General features: G+C 40.3%; 1 protein-coding gene across 4 annotated transcripts in view; it reads left to right on the forward strand.

Moving 5' to 3' along the window:
* Positions 1-13,931, forward strand: part of Cflar (CASP8 and FADD like apoptosis regulator) — a 54,407-nt gene that overhangs the window by 26,486 nt on the left and 13,990 nt on the right. For 3 of the 4 annotated variants that reach the window (XM_042666962.1, XM_042666961.1, XM_042666960.1), the window contains 4 exons: positions 1,854-1,902; positions 4,931-4,980; positions 5,918-5,999; positions 10,660-11,170. In XM_042666962.1, coding sequence (XP_042522896.1) covers positions 1,854-1,902; positions 4,931-4,980; positions 5,918-5,999; positions 10,660-11,170 — 692 coding nt within the window. Of the gene's footprint in view, positions 1-1,853; positions 1,903-2,044; positions 2,047-4,930; positions 4,981-5,917; positions 6,000-10,659; positions 11,171-13,931 lie in introns of all 4 variants that reach the window. The other variant, XM_042666963.1, reaches the window with a different exon arrangement.

The raw sequence follows: 13,931 nt of genomic DNA on the forward strand, positions 1-13,931 counted from the left end.
AATTGTGGTATCTATACACAATGGAATATTATGCAGCCATTAGAAATGACAAAATAATGGCATTTGCAGGGAAATGGATGGAGCTAGAAGGAATCATGTTGAGTGAGGTAAGCCAAGAACGAAGAGACAAACGGTACATGGTCTCCCTCATAAGTGGATGCTAAATCCAAAAGGTTAGGTGATACGACAAAACTAACAGGACTTAAGAAACAAAGAACTCCCGCTCATCTGGTTGAACCACTACTAAATATCCTCATGCTGCTGATCACAAATATGGTATATAACATGTGAACACTGTTATATATTACAGACTGTGGTAGACAATTTGCTCCAGGGAAGTTAGAATGAACTTGTGACTTTGAAATTATGTAATCATTTAATCACAATAAAAAAAAAAAAAAAAGAACCTCGGGGAAGGGAGGGAGGGAGGGGATGGTAGGGGGAAAACAATGGAGGGGGTAACAATGTTCAAGAGGAAGTGTACTCATAACCTCACTCATGTAACTGTAACCCTCTGTATAGTAGCTTTACAATAAAAAAAAAAAAAAAAAAAGTTTTTACAGTGTTTTCTTCTTACTTCCCAAAGTTAGTCATTTCAGATGATTCATATATAACAACCTCTAATCATTATGATGAATAATTTTTATTTTCTGGGTGTATCTTAATGTATTTAACCATTATAATGTATTTGTTGCTTCCATTTTTTATAATTACAAACTGCTAAAAAGTCCTCTACTTATCTCTGTGTATTTGTTTTTCTACTAAGCTTATTTTTAACAATTTCAATAAAAGTTTTGTTCTAAGGTTTTTGAGTTCATGAACATAAATGTTACATAATCACTTGTTGTGTTGGTAGTAAGCAGTACAAAGTCTCATCGTTTTTCGGTTAGTATTTTACCTTGGCAAGAAGAATGGTAGTGTACTCTTGTCCTCATCCTATATAAAGTTATGCAGAATTTGTAGTGAGGACTTAAGAGTGTAATTGTGTGGTTAAACTCTTTCATAAATGTGATGAAAACATTAACCACTACTTTAATATAAATAGTGTCTTGGAGAATATGAGCAGTAGGAGATACCACTGAGCAATAGCATTTTAGAGCTAAAGTGGATATTGAGGATTGCACTGTTGCATCCATTCATTGATCAAAATAAGGAAACTAAGGCCTAAAGAACACTAAGTGTCCATCTCCAGCTACTGGCAGGCTGGACCCAATCCATAGTCCTCCCACTATCCAATGATATTCCTGATAAGCCACAGTTTTATAGCACTAGTGTATCAATCGCTTTTATTTCTATCCTTTCAAATCTTCATTTTTATTTATTTTTCAATAAAAATGATTGGAAAGTTTATTGATCAGAAATATGGAAGAGAAAGAGATTATGTCTCTGAGCTTCTTTTGCTCAAGGTGAGAACTCTACCACTTAAGTCACAATGATATTTCCAGCTTTTTGAGATGTTTATTGAATAAGAGTCTCATGGAGCTTCCTGCCCGGGCTGGCTTCAAACCACAATACACAGATCTCAGCTTCTTGAATAGCTAGGATAACAGGCATGAACCACTGATGCCCAGCAACATGTGGTTTTATTAAGCTGTTTCAAAACATTCTAATATGTTTACCATATTTATGCTTTTTTAAGTTTTCATTTTTCAAAAAGAAGAGCTGCCTTGTTTTATTGGCAGTATAACATAGGATTTACAGAGCTAACCATTCTTGCTATTCTTTTTAGATAACTGTGAATGTGATTTTTTTTCTCCCTTGGGTAAGAATCCTTTGAGATATTTAAAGAAGTGTAATATAACATGCTTCTGGGAAAAAAAGAGTGTGACCTTATTCTTTATATATTCTTCCAGAATGGAAGAAACAAAGAACAAAGACTTGCAGAATATCATATCATCCAAAGTAAGACCAAATTTTTTATATCCACTTATACATTCTTGATAAAGTACATAGAAAATGTTGCAGAGGATGGGGTAGAGCTCAGTGGCCAGTGCTTGTCTAGTATGCATGAGATCTGGGTTTGATCCTCAGCCCTGGGGGGGAGAAGTTATAGTTAGCTGGAGGTGGTATTTCACACTTATAAATCCATCTTCTAGGGAAGCTGAGGTGGGAAGGTGGGAGGATCACTTGACCTCAGCATTTTTCTTTTATTTGTTTATTTAGTGCCAGTATTGGGACTTGAATGCAAGGCCTCACATTCTTGCTTAGCTTTTTGATCAAGGCTGGTGCAATACCACTTGAGTCACATGGCCACATTCAGCTTTGTGTTGGTTAACTGGAGATTAGAGACTCTTGGATCTGTCTACTTGGGTAACTTAGAACTGTGATCCTCAGATAAGCCCAGGCTAGGCAACAATAGGATTCTATCTTCTGAAAAAATAAAAATAGAGCAAAAATTGCATTTTAGAGTTGGTTATTTCTGGGCTGCACGCATGGCTCAAGTGGTAGAGCATCAGCTGAGCCAGCAAGACTGACCATTGTGAGGTCCTGAGTCCAAGTCCTGGTACCACCAAAAAAAAAGGTAGAGTTGGCTATTTTTTCTACACATTCTAACTAAGCTTTCATAAAGGAGTTTAACTCTTAACTGAATTTACTGGCATTTCTAGTTACCCAATGAATTAGCTCATCTAAATCAGAATACCATCTTATTCCATCAAGTGCATCATCTTTGCCATATTTTTAAGGAAACTATAATCAGGCCATGTTAATTATTAATCCAACCATGATAATAGACCATGTTAAATCAAATAGCTAGCAGCAGGAAGAAGAGCAGTTAATAGGTTCTTGCTGTATAGTCCATTTCATATATCTGGACACTCCACCATCTCCTAAGAAAGAAAACATTCAATTGAAAAAATGAGCCATAGGGGTTGGGGAAAAGGATGGTGGCAAAACAACAGGGAATTGTCCTAGCTCTCTCTAACCAAACAGAGATTTGGGGTCCTAACATGTACTTCTCCCCAAGAGCTTGACAATCACAAATACAGAAACAAGCAGAGAATCACAGGAACTGAAGAAAAACAAACATACAAACCAAAAAAACACATAATGACAGAAAATCGCAAAGAGCCCTCCCCCATCCTCCCATCCCAAGCTGGCAATGTGGCTAAGCCTGGAAAGTGGCCCGTGGCTGCCCTTCACTCCAGGACCAACTCGCCAGGACCAACTCGCAGACTGCAGCATTCAGACACAGAAAACTCCCACAGCACTGGACCTGGTCAGCGCAGAGGTGAGCAACTGCCACACCCAGACCTGGAGAGCTCCTGTGGTATCACCGTGGAGAGGCTCTGCAGGGAGCCAGAGTGGCTTGGTGGCAGGAGCAGCTCGGCGGCCACCTGGGACCCAGGACCCTACCAGCAAGGCTGCAGCAGGCATGGAGATTGGCCACAGCACTGCTGGTCAACCCACAACCAATTCCAGGATCAGTAAGTACCCTGCCGGGGACCCCCACCTCACCAGATCTGTGCTGGTAGTGACCTCCAGATCTTGGCCAGGACCCTTCCTTCCCACCCAAGAAGAGGCACCACACTTGAAGAGGACAAAGAGGTCAGAGTCCTTCCTCTTCCCCTGACCCACGTGTTGGCTTCAATGGGAGGCCACCAGGACTCATACTGGGGGTCTAGGACCCTGCATCCACCACAGTCCTGGCTGTCAGCAGAGAAACCTGGCCTCTTTGAAAAAACAGCCAAATCCGCATACCCGCTGGAGCCTACCCCTTCCAAAGCCCTTAAGCCAGCAGCCAGATGCTGGCCACCTGAGGGGAGAGAACCAACCTGGGGCCAGAGCTCAAGCTCCTGCACACTTGTGGGATTCCCACCCCTTGTGAAGCATACACCCCTTTCAGAGGCCAGTCCCTGCTACAGACCAGACGGAAATCCTTTCAGCTAGGCCCTGGCCAAGCACACACAATGCTGCATGCTGGTCTGGGGACCCAGTGTGGGCTAACCCAGTGTAAGCCAACCTGGGCCAAGCAAGCGCTGCCACCTGCCCAGGCACAAACAGGCCAAGCTCGGGCCATGGTCCTGACAATCCCTGAACCCAAATGCATATATCACGATGCAAGATTACAAGATTATGAGCAATCAAGACAACAAACCAAATCCAAAAGGCAACAATAATCCAGAGGAGGACCTCATGAGAGTGAAGAAGAGATGGAGGGTAAGAGAGCTATTCAAGAAATGACGACTGGATTGCTTAATGAAATACAAGGGGGGACGCGAAAATAATTTCAAGAGTACAAAGAAAAAATGTCAAAGGAAATCCAAGACCTAAAAAGACACACTATATACCTCATTAAAAGACTAAATGGACACGATGAGAACTGATCTCAAAAGCATAAGAGGTTCAATTTCCACAATGCAAACCACAGAGCAATTATAGGTAACAGAATAAGTGAAATGGAAAATAGAGTAACAGGAGTGGAGGATAAAACAGAGGAGCTAGAACAAAGTCAAATGCATAGTAAAAAACAAACAAACACTGAGAACCTACCAAAGTGAAGTCCAAAAATTGGCATACTCAGCTAAGAAATTTATGCATAATTGGATGGACAAGGGGGAATAATTTAATAGTAAAGGCATTGAAAACTGATTCAGTAAAATAGTAACAGAGAACCTCTCCAATCTTAAGAGAGCAAATCTTACCTAACAGAAGCATATAGAACCCTAGCAGACAGGATCCAAGAAGAAACACTTCTAGACACACTTTCTTTCACTGGCATGTGAGCAGTTTTTCTTCATAGTCCTTGTGGAGGAGGGCAATTGTGAGTTTTCCTGTCAGTCAAGTTTTTCAGTATGAAGTTGGAACTTCTACACTAGGTATGGCAAGAAGGAGAGATATAGTTGAGGAAAATAAGCAAAGAGTACTCAGCCAGCATGGGAGTGGGGTTAATTCTCTTTATATTTTGTAACATTTCTCTTTCATCCTCCAGAAAAACCTGTGAAGATGCCCATTCAGGAATCAGGAGCTTTTTTGCTTCAGGTATGTAATATATTTCCTTATTTGGTTGGTTATATATATTTTTTTGGGGGGGGGTCTGGTTATGGGGCCTGAACACTGGGCCTGGGCGCTGTCCCTCAGCTCTTCAGCTCAAGGCTAGTACTCTACCACTTGAGCCACAGCATCACTTCTGGCTTTTTTTCTTTTTGCTTATGTGGTGCTGAGGAATGGAACCCAAGGCCTCGTGCATGCAAGGCAAGCGCTCTACCACTGAGCCACCTTCCCAGCCCTGGTAATATATTTTAAGCACAGTATCTGCAAAAACAGATTTTTTTTAAAAACACCTGTCCATTAAGAATTCTTTGTGATGATGGGTTTCTCCAAATGTTGTTCTCCTAAGAACTGGTCGACCAGAGAATTGTGGACGTAGCAAAGAGGATATGTCAAAGTAGATTGATTTGGAGTGAAGGAAATTCCAAAGTGGTTCCTCTCCTCAGGGAGGAGTGATTTCTGAACAAATAAGTAGGCAGTGACACTACCGGATCTTGATTTGCTCTGTCCCCCTTCCCCATTCCACTCAGCTGGTACCTCCCTCTCCTTAAAGAGGCAATAGAAGACCTCTTTTGGACTGGTTTGGAAAGGTATCTTTATTTCTATTTTAGGTTACTGTAGAAACAATATTACTACCTTCTTTCTGCCTCAAAATATCTTTCTTGTGCAAGGCTAAGGCACATGTAGAGAGTATAATTTTCATTAAAATTGACAACTGAAATAGCTTGTCTTAAGCACAGTACCCTAATAGAAGAAAAAATTGGTATTCACAGGAAATGTCATCTGTGATGATTTAAGGCAGTAGCTATTGAGTGACTCATCTGCCAACGTGATGTTTAAGGAAATCCAAAAGAAGAGCTGTTGTAGGAGGGGGACTTATGGAAGAGAACAGTATTCAGAGTGATTCTAATAGTCTTTTTCTTTCCAGCCCAAGACTCAAGAAAGATACAGAATGCAGAGCAAGCCCCTGGGAATTTGTTTGATAATCAATTGCACTGGTAATGATACAGGTAAGTATGGAAGCTATAGATTAACTGATGCCCTACAGTGAGATCATGAAAAACACAAATACATTGGATTCATCAGTATAATCAACACTCGCTGCTATAAGACTGACATTTTTTTCTCACTCATGTCATAGTCTAAAATGGATTGGGCTGGGGAGCTTTGGACCGCTGAGTGGCTCCATCATCTTCTGAGACATGAAAGTGATAGGTATCATTTCTACCCACATTCTGTTGCTTAAAACTCAATTATGTGGCTCCAGCTAACCGTAGTGGACATGGGTAAATTAGTCTAGCTATGTATCAGGAGAAAAATGGAATAAACTTGGAGAACACGTAGCATGCTCTACTCAAACAGATAAAACTGTGAAAAAGTTGGTATACTTTAATTTTGCCTTTCCATCCAGGATGCTGTAGCAGGGAACAATTCTGGGATCCAGGAAACATTTATATTAGAAGATAATCTGATTTCCAAAATTATTAGATTCGATTATTTCACCAAGTATGAAAAGGTTTTCTTAGAGATATTAAAATGATCTGAGCCATGTGTTACTTGGGTCTGTCATCCTATACTTAGTGGTTGGTCTGCCTGTGTGTCACCATCATTTAGATCTGAATTCTTCTGTTCAGTTATTGTGAGATGTCTGACTCAAACTGAATCATTGGTGACACATCAAAAGAGAGTGAGAAGCTCCTGGATAAGTGGAATAACGTTCCTCTCATTATTTATCTTTCCCTTGAGAGGATAATTCTAGCTTTCCAGCTTCTCAATGTTCTCTTAACATGAGTTAGGACAATCTGTGAAGCTCACTTAAAAGTATAAGATAATGTCAAATTAGCAAATATGAAACTGAATTTCCCAGCATATCAGATTAGATATTTTCTTATATCCCATTTTTTTGTTTAGATGTGAAAAGTGCTGTTTCTTCAGGGATAGAAAGTTGTATTTTCCTTTTTAGCTATTAAAGCAGGCACTGACCATTCATGCCTGTAATCTTAGCTGTTTGGGAGGCTGAGATCTGAGAATTAGGGTTTAAAGCCAGCCCTGACAGAAAAGTCTATGAGATTCCTACTTTCAATTAACTGGGAAAAGGCTAGAAGTAGAGGTATGACTTAGTTGGTAGAGTACCAACCTTGGCAAAAAAAGCCCAAGAGAGGGCTAGAGGAGTTCAAGCACTGTGCTGAAACAAAACCAAACAAGTATCTTTTCTGTGAGTCACTTCCTGTTTTAAAAGACACTATGTAATTGTCTTCTACTTCTGTTATCAGCCTTGTTTTATTCAACAGAAAAATTCCCAACATCAGTGGATACTCTTATACACATATCTATTGCAGAAAGAGAATCAAGATAAAATCAATTCCTGTTAGAATTTAAAAGTTACTGTACCTAAATCTACCCCTGAGCTTGCTTCCCCGGTTGGATATGGGTCTCTATGGGAAAGGGACTATATGCCTATTTGTATATCTCTGCATTAAAGCAGCATGATTGGAACTGGGCCCTGTAATGTAACTGGATAGGTTTGAATCATGGCTCTGCCATGTCCTAGCTTGTAGCCTTGGACAACTTTCCTAGTCTCTTTAAGACTGTTTCTCTGATGTAAAGTGGGTTGGTAACAGGACCTGTCACAGAGTGGGGGCGGAGTGGAATGAGTGAGTTTTCTATTCATAAAGGGCTTAGAACAGTTCCTAGCACATTGTAACCATGAGCTAATTTCCAGCAAACATTATTGTCTCATTCTGTTTATAAATTATGAATGTCAAGTGATATCAAAAGTTGGAGAAATGCTTCACTCAGACAGCAGCCACATGCTTCTGGCCAACTTGAGGGCCAAGGGAGTTGAGGGCCTACTCCTTGTTCTCATGGGAATAATGTACCATTAAGGAGGGTTTCTTCCTAGGAGCAAAGGACCAGGAATCTATAATGATGCTCTTGGTTTCCTGGGCATTCTTTTCCACTGGGCCTAAGCAGTTGTTCACTTGAAAGTCTAGTCTCATTAATAGAATTTCCACTTAAATCAGAGTTACTCAGATGTTGCAAGCCCATACTTTTTAAAGTCCAGAATGTCCTTTGTTGAAGACTCTTGTATTTCAGACTTTAGAGGGTTTTAGAATTTAGAAAGACACACACATATATTTATCTTGTGTTCTATTGACATACCTTACACTAATTAGAACCTGTTTTATTAAAGGTACTTGATACGTAACTAAATACACTGGTGTGACAATTCTTTTCTATCCTATATGTTTATTCTAATGGACCCTTTTCATAGAACAAGTCAAAATAGGTATGCCCTCACTTAATCTAAATGAATTCTAGATTAATGCAATCATGACACTTTACTTCATTTAATTATGGGGGCTTCATATTGATGGTTCCTAAATCTGTGAGTCGTACTGACCGTGGCCTTTCCACTAGCAGCCTTATACTGACTGCAAGCTAGAAGAAAGCCAAAATTCAAGAAGTCTTTTCTAAGGAGCGGTTGTCATTTATACAGTTAAGGCCTTGTGGGCAGAGGCACAGTAGTTAAGTGGACACAGATCTGTCTGTCCTCAGTCCATTGTTTTAGTTTAGAAAATTGACACCTCCCTTTGGGTCTTAAGAGGTAGCTTCTATGAAGAGATGTGCTACAAGGTCCCTAATTCAAAGTTTGAAATGGCTGCCTTTTTCATCTTTAATATGAATCTTATGTCTTGAATAAATACTCTCAATTTGTAAGCATCTTTACACGAATATCATTGAGTCTTTACAGCTACCTTTTGAAGAACTCAGTTTAGGTACTAGTATGAATTCTATTCTAGTATGAATGATCAGAGGCTATCACTTACTCAGCGTCACACTGTCATCATACCTTGTCACTATGAAGTAGGCTGGGCTGAACACATGCTTTTGCTGGCCCAGTTAGCAAATGTAAGCTAGTGTGTCCCTACCCATCTATCTGAGGAAAATGAATTAGTAATGGAAAGCATCAGCTATAAGGACTTTGTCTTGCCAGTGATGCTAAATCGATGCTCTGTTTTCTCCCACAGCACCTCTAATATGGTGTTCTTGTACTTATTTGAAGCATTTGGGACCTGCATGTTTTTGGTTTCATTTCTGACTTTTGTCTTTCATTCCTGTTCTATAATTAAGAATTTTCTATATCAGACCTCAGATTCTCATTCCCTTCTAACTCCTCTGTTAATGTAGGTCACACCTGTGTTAAGATCCTGCAAGGTTAGAAAGAGGTGGATGAACAGGACCTAATCGGTGGGGCTGTTTCTCTTTTACTCTGTACTGTGCAACTATCTAATGACTGCACTTAAGAATGAGCCCAGATAAAGGAAGGAGTTAGAGGCACCACCCTAAGTTTGTCCTATCCCTGCTGATAATATCAGTGAAAAGTTGAAGCAGTCTCATAACAAGGAAACAGAGCTTGGGATCTGATGTTTCCCTGTTTGCTTCCACCCCTAGAGGAGGGAAGACTCCATGACAAGTGACCTGTGAGTTCTGAAACTGGTGTGAAATAGTATTTGTCTAGGTTCTGTCACTGTCCTCCAATGTACGACCAGTTCTGGGCACTGGGGTCTTGCTCACACTCTGGGGAGATTTCTTAGGCCACTATGGCTGGGCCTTTCTACCACATGGAGTTTAGTAGTTTATTAGCAATCTGTGAATAATGGCTCCATTTTTTTAGTAATGGTGTTTATAGATTGTAGGCTAAGGAATATTGGTTAGGTTGTTTGTATCTTTTCATTCTTAAAGGATATAATAATTCATTTTGTGACCATTAACTGTGTGCCAGATAAAGAAGAAAAGTAATTAACTTAAGTACACTCTTAAGTCTGCTTATTTCTTTTTACTGATAAGGTCAAAGGATTTTATATGAATTTTCTTTCTAATGATGTGCAGGAATCACTCCAAAGTTGAATTGCTTAAAACAATCTTAATTGCTTTATATCTTCCACAGTTCCCTTTGGGTCAGAAATATAGGAGCACCATAGCTGGATTGTTCCATTTCATATTTTCTTTTTTGTTGTTGTTGCCTTTTTTTTTAATTGTAAAGGTGATGTACAGAGGGGTTACAGTTACATAAGTAAGGTAATGAGGATTTCTTTCAGTGTTACCCCCTCCCTGGTTTTCTCTTGTTTTCCCTCCCCCTTGACTCTCCTCCCTGCAAATTGTAAAGTTCATTTCCAACATAGTGTCTAGTAAGTATGGCTAGATTCACCCTTTGTCCCACTGTTTTGGTGGTTCCCCTTCCTTGCTCCTAATCAGATAAACCTATTTACAAGACAAAATAAAAAGCAGTGAGCACAGGGAATAAAGGGGGGTTGTGGGGGGAGGAAAAAGAAATAACTGCAAACAGTACACTAAAAAGATTCTTGTTTCCATATCTTGGAGTTCATTTTGATTTATCATTTTATATGGTCATATATACATAGCTATTGAGCTATTGTGATCCTTTGCTATGACTATCCTAGGCATATACTAATTATTACAGCATTTCTGATTTTCTGATGAGATAAGGGGACCAACCACAGGTTTGAGTGGGATTGGAGGATCACTTGTTGGTAATTCATTCACCAAGGTGTAAGTAACAGAGACTAAACTATGCATAAGATTTCTACCCAGTTCCTCTTGGGCTTTTCTAATTCCTGTGTTGTTTTCCCTATTTGTTTTCTCCAGAAGATCTTCAACGTGCCTTCACATCCTTGGGTTATAAAGTCCAGTGTTTATCCTATCTTCAAGCAGAAGATATATCCCAAGCACTGCACAGAATGGCCTGTATGCCCCAACACCAAGACTATGACAGCTTTGTCTGTATCCTGGTGAGCCGAGGAAGCTCCCAGAGTGTGTTTGGTGTGGACCAGACTCACTCAGGGCTTTCCTTGGATCAGATCAGGAGGACGTTCACAGGAGATGCATGCCCTTACCTCATAGGGAAACCGAAGCTCTTCTTCATTCAGAACTATGAGGTGTTGGAGGGCCAGCTGGAAGACAGCAACCTCCTGGAGGTGGATGGCCCAGCAATGAACAACGAGGAATCCAAGGTCCTGAATCCTGAGCCCTACATGGTTCACCAAGAAGCTGACATATTCTGGAGTCTGTGTAGAGCAGATGTGTCTCATTTGGAAGAGACTTTCAGCTCACACTCTGTATACCTGGAGAATCTCTCCCGGCAGCTGGAGCAAGGAAGGTAAGCCACCTGGGAGGTAGATGATCCTGGACCACTTTTTTATTGTCCTGCTATCAAAATGGGGATTATAGCTATGCTCTAATTTGGTGCTCTTCACAGAGCAGAAAATTTTTTGCTTCCTTATTGAGGTTTCCTAAGGATGTGACCTAGATCTAGCACATTTTATGAACACTTTGGATATATTTCTTCAAAACTAAGAAATTATACATATTTTTTTCTTATAAAAGCAATATCTACATCCATGGCCATAAAGGAAATGCAAATCAACAACTCTGAGAGTCTATCATACCCCAGTTAGATTGGCCAACAATTTAGTGGGGATGTGGGGGAAAAGGAACCCTACTACACTGTTGGTATGAATGTAAACTAGTACAACCACTCTGAAAAGCAGTCTGGAGGTTCTTCAGAAAACTAAACATAGACCTTTCCTACAACCTAGCCATACCACCCCTGGGCATCTACCTTGAGATAGGAGCCAGGATATGATAAAGCCACCTGCATACCCATGGTCATTGGTGTGCTAGTCATAATAGCCAAGATATGGAAACAGCCCAGGTGCCCTACAGTAGATGAGTAGATCCAAAAGTGTGGCACCTATACACAATGGAACTTTGTACAACCATTAGAAAGAATAAAATAGGGGCTTAGAAGGTGGCTCAGTGGTAGAGTGCTCGCCTTGCATGCACGAGGCCCTGGGTTCAATTCCTCAGTATCACATAAGCAGAAAAAGCTGGAAGTGGCACTGTGGCTCAAGTGGTTGAGTGCTAGCCTTGAGCTGAAGAGCTGAGGGACAGCGCCCAGGCCCAGAGTTCAGGCCTCACAACTGACAAAAAAAGAAAGAACAAAATAATGTCATTTACAGGGAAATGGATGGAACTAGAACAAATCATGGGTAAGCCAAGCTCAGAGGGAATATCCACACACGTTCTCTCTGATATGCGGATATAAGATCTAAAATACACTGGGATATGATAGAGTATACAAGATGCTACATACTCATACAGTGAGACCAAAAGAGGATACTCTTAGGAGCAAAGCACAAAGGTGCCTACATGCCTTTTCATAGTTACATAAAATTATATACATACTGAAACAAACTCAAAGGTATGGGAACGAGAAACCTTTTTTCCTTTTTAGTTTTTGATGATTTGCCTTCTTTACAGATATGTATATGTACAGTATATGTATATACCGATCTGTATATATTTCTATTATTCATATCTGTATCTGTATAGCGTATTCAAGTGTACATCTTCACAAGGATTGGGGGGAGGGTACAGAATTTGAAGGAAAAGAGTGAAAAAGTGCAGCAGTGGCCTTCACTGGACACTGATGAAAGTGAATTATACAACTCGTCACTGAAGATGGGAGGAAGGGATTAGGAGAGAATGAGGAATAAAGGAAATGTACTCATTACCAGACACATGTAATGGTAATCTCTCTGCACATCATGTCAATAACAAGTTAATTAATAAACATAAAAATAAAAAAACATCCAGCTGGGTGCCAGTGGCTCATGCTTTTAATCCTAGCTACTCAGAAGGCTGAGATCTGAGGCTAGCCCAGGCAGAAATGTCCATGAGACTCTTATCTCCAATTAACCACTAGAAAACCAGAAGTAGCACTATAGCTCAAAGAGCTAGCATTGAGCAAAAGAGCTCAGGGACAATACTCAGGCCCCAAGTTCAAGCCCCATGACCGACCAAAAAAAAAAAAAAAAAAAAAAAATCAAACTGTGGGGAAATTAGGCCACATTTTCCAAAAAAGAAATATATTCATCACCCAACTTAGGAAATGGTAACCCCTATGTACAATAGTGACAATTATATTTTTATACCCCCACCCCTCCCAAAGCCATATATATTCATTTGGAGAGACAGCACTTATGTTGAACTTAGGGTCTCATACTGCTTTCACAGTGGGAACTCTTCCATCTCTATAGCTCAGCTTTTTTTTTTTTTTTTTTTTTTTGCCAGTAGTGGGGCCTGAACTTGTAGTTCTGGGTGCTGTCCGTGAGCTTTTCAGCTCAAGGCTAGCACTCTCCAGCTTTTTCTGCTTATGTGGTGCTGAGGAATCGAACCCAGGGCCTCATGCATGTGAGGCAAGCAGTCTACCACTGAGCCATCTTCCCAGCTCTTTCTCAGCCTTTTTTCTGGCCTGTATTTCCCTCGGTGGTGAGGAAGGAACCTAGCACCTCATGGTTGGTAGGCAACAAATTATAACTAATTTATAAATTACACTTTATCATAGATATTTAAAAAAAAACATAGGAGAAAAGATAGCATAGTTTGTGCAGTATAGGATTCAGTGATTTCTGTGGTTTCAAGCATCCACTAAGGATTTTAGAATGTATCCTCTGTGTAAACAGTTTTGATGGGTATTGGGAGGAATACTTCCCTAAGGGAAACATTAGGGTCCCAGTTTTCAGTTAAATTGAATGAAGCCATGATCTACCTCAAGTACAAAATCAATTAGCTTTTTTCAGCTGCCCCTTTATTGTAATTTAGAATGTTTGAGCCTCTTGTCAAATACACTCTGGATGCATTGTAGTTCTACATGCCAAAGGCCCACATCTTGTAGCTTTCCCTCCCCAGACCATTCAGTGGTGACTCAGCAGGAAGGGGAGAGCTGTAAGGAGAGTGACTCATGCGTTCCAAGGTAGATATTCCATAGTATTATTGGCTTTTATACCCCTCCAGCATCTGCATAGGACACCAGGTGGTCATTATCTAGCTCTTGTGTTCTCAGAGTACAATTTGGC

The sequence above is a fragment of the Dipodomys spectabilis genome, unplaced genomic scaffold (assembly GCF_019054845.1).
Source record: "Dipodomys spectabilis isolate Male_0828 unplaced genomic scaffold, ASM1905484v1 ptg000373l, whole genome shotgun sequence".
Classification (NCBI taxonomy): Eukaryota; Metazoa; Chordata; class Mammalia; order Rodentia; family Heteromyidae; genus Dipodomys; species Dipodomys spectabilis.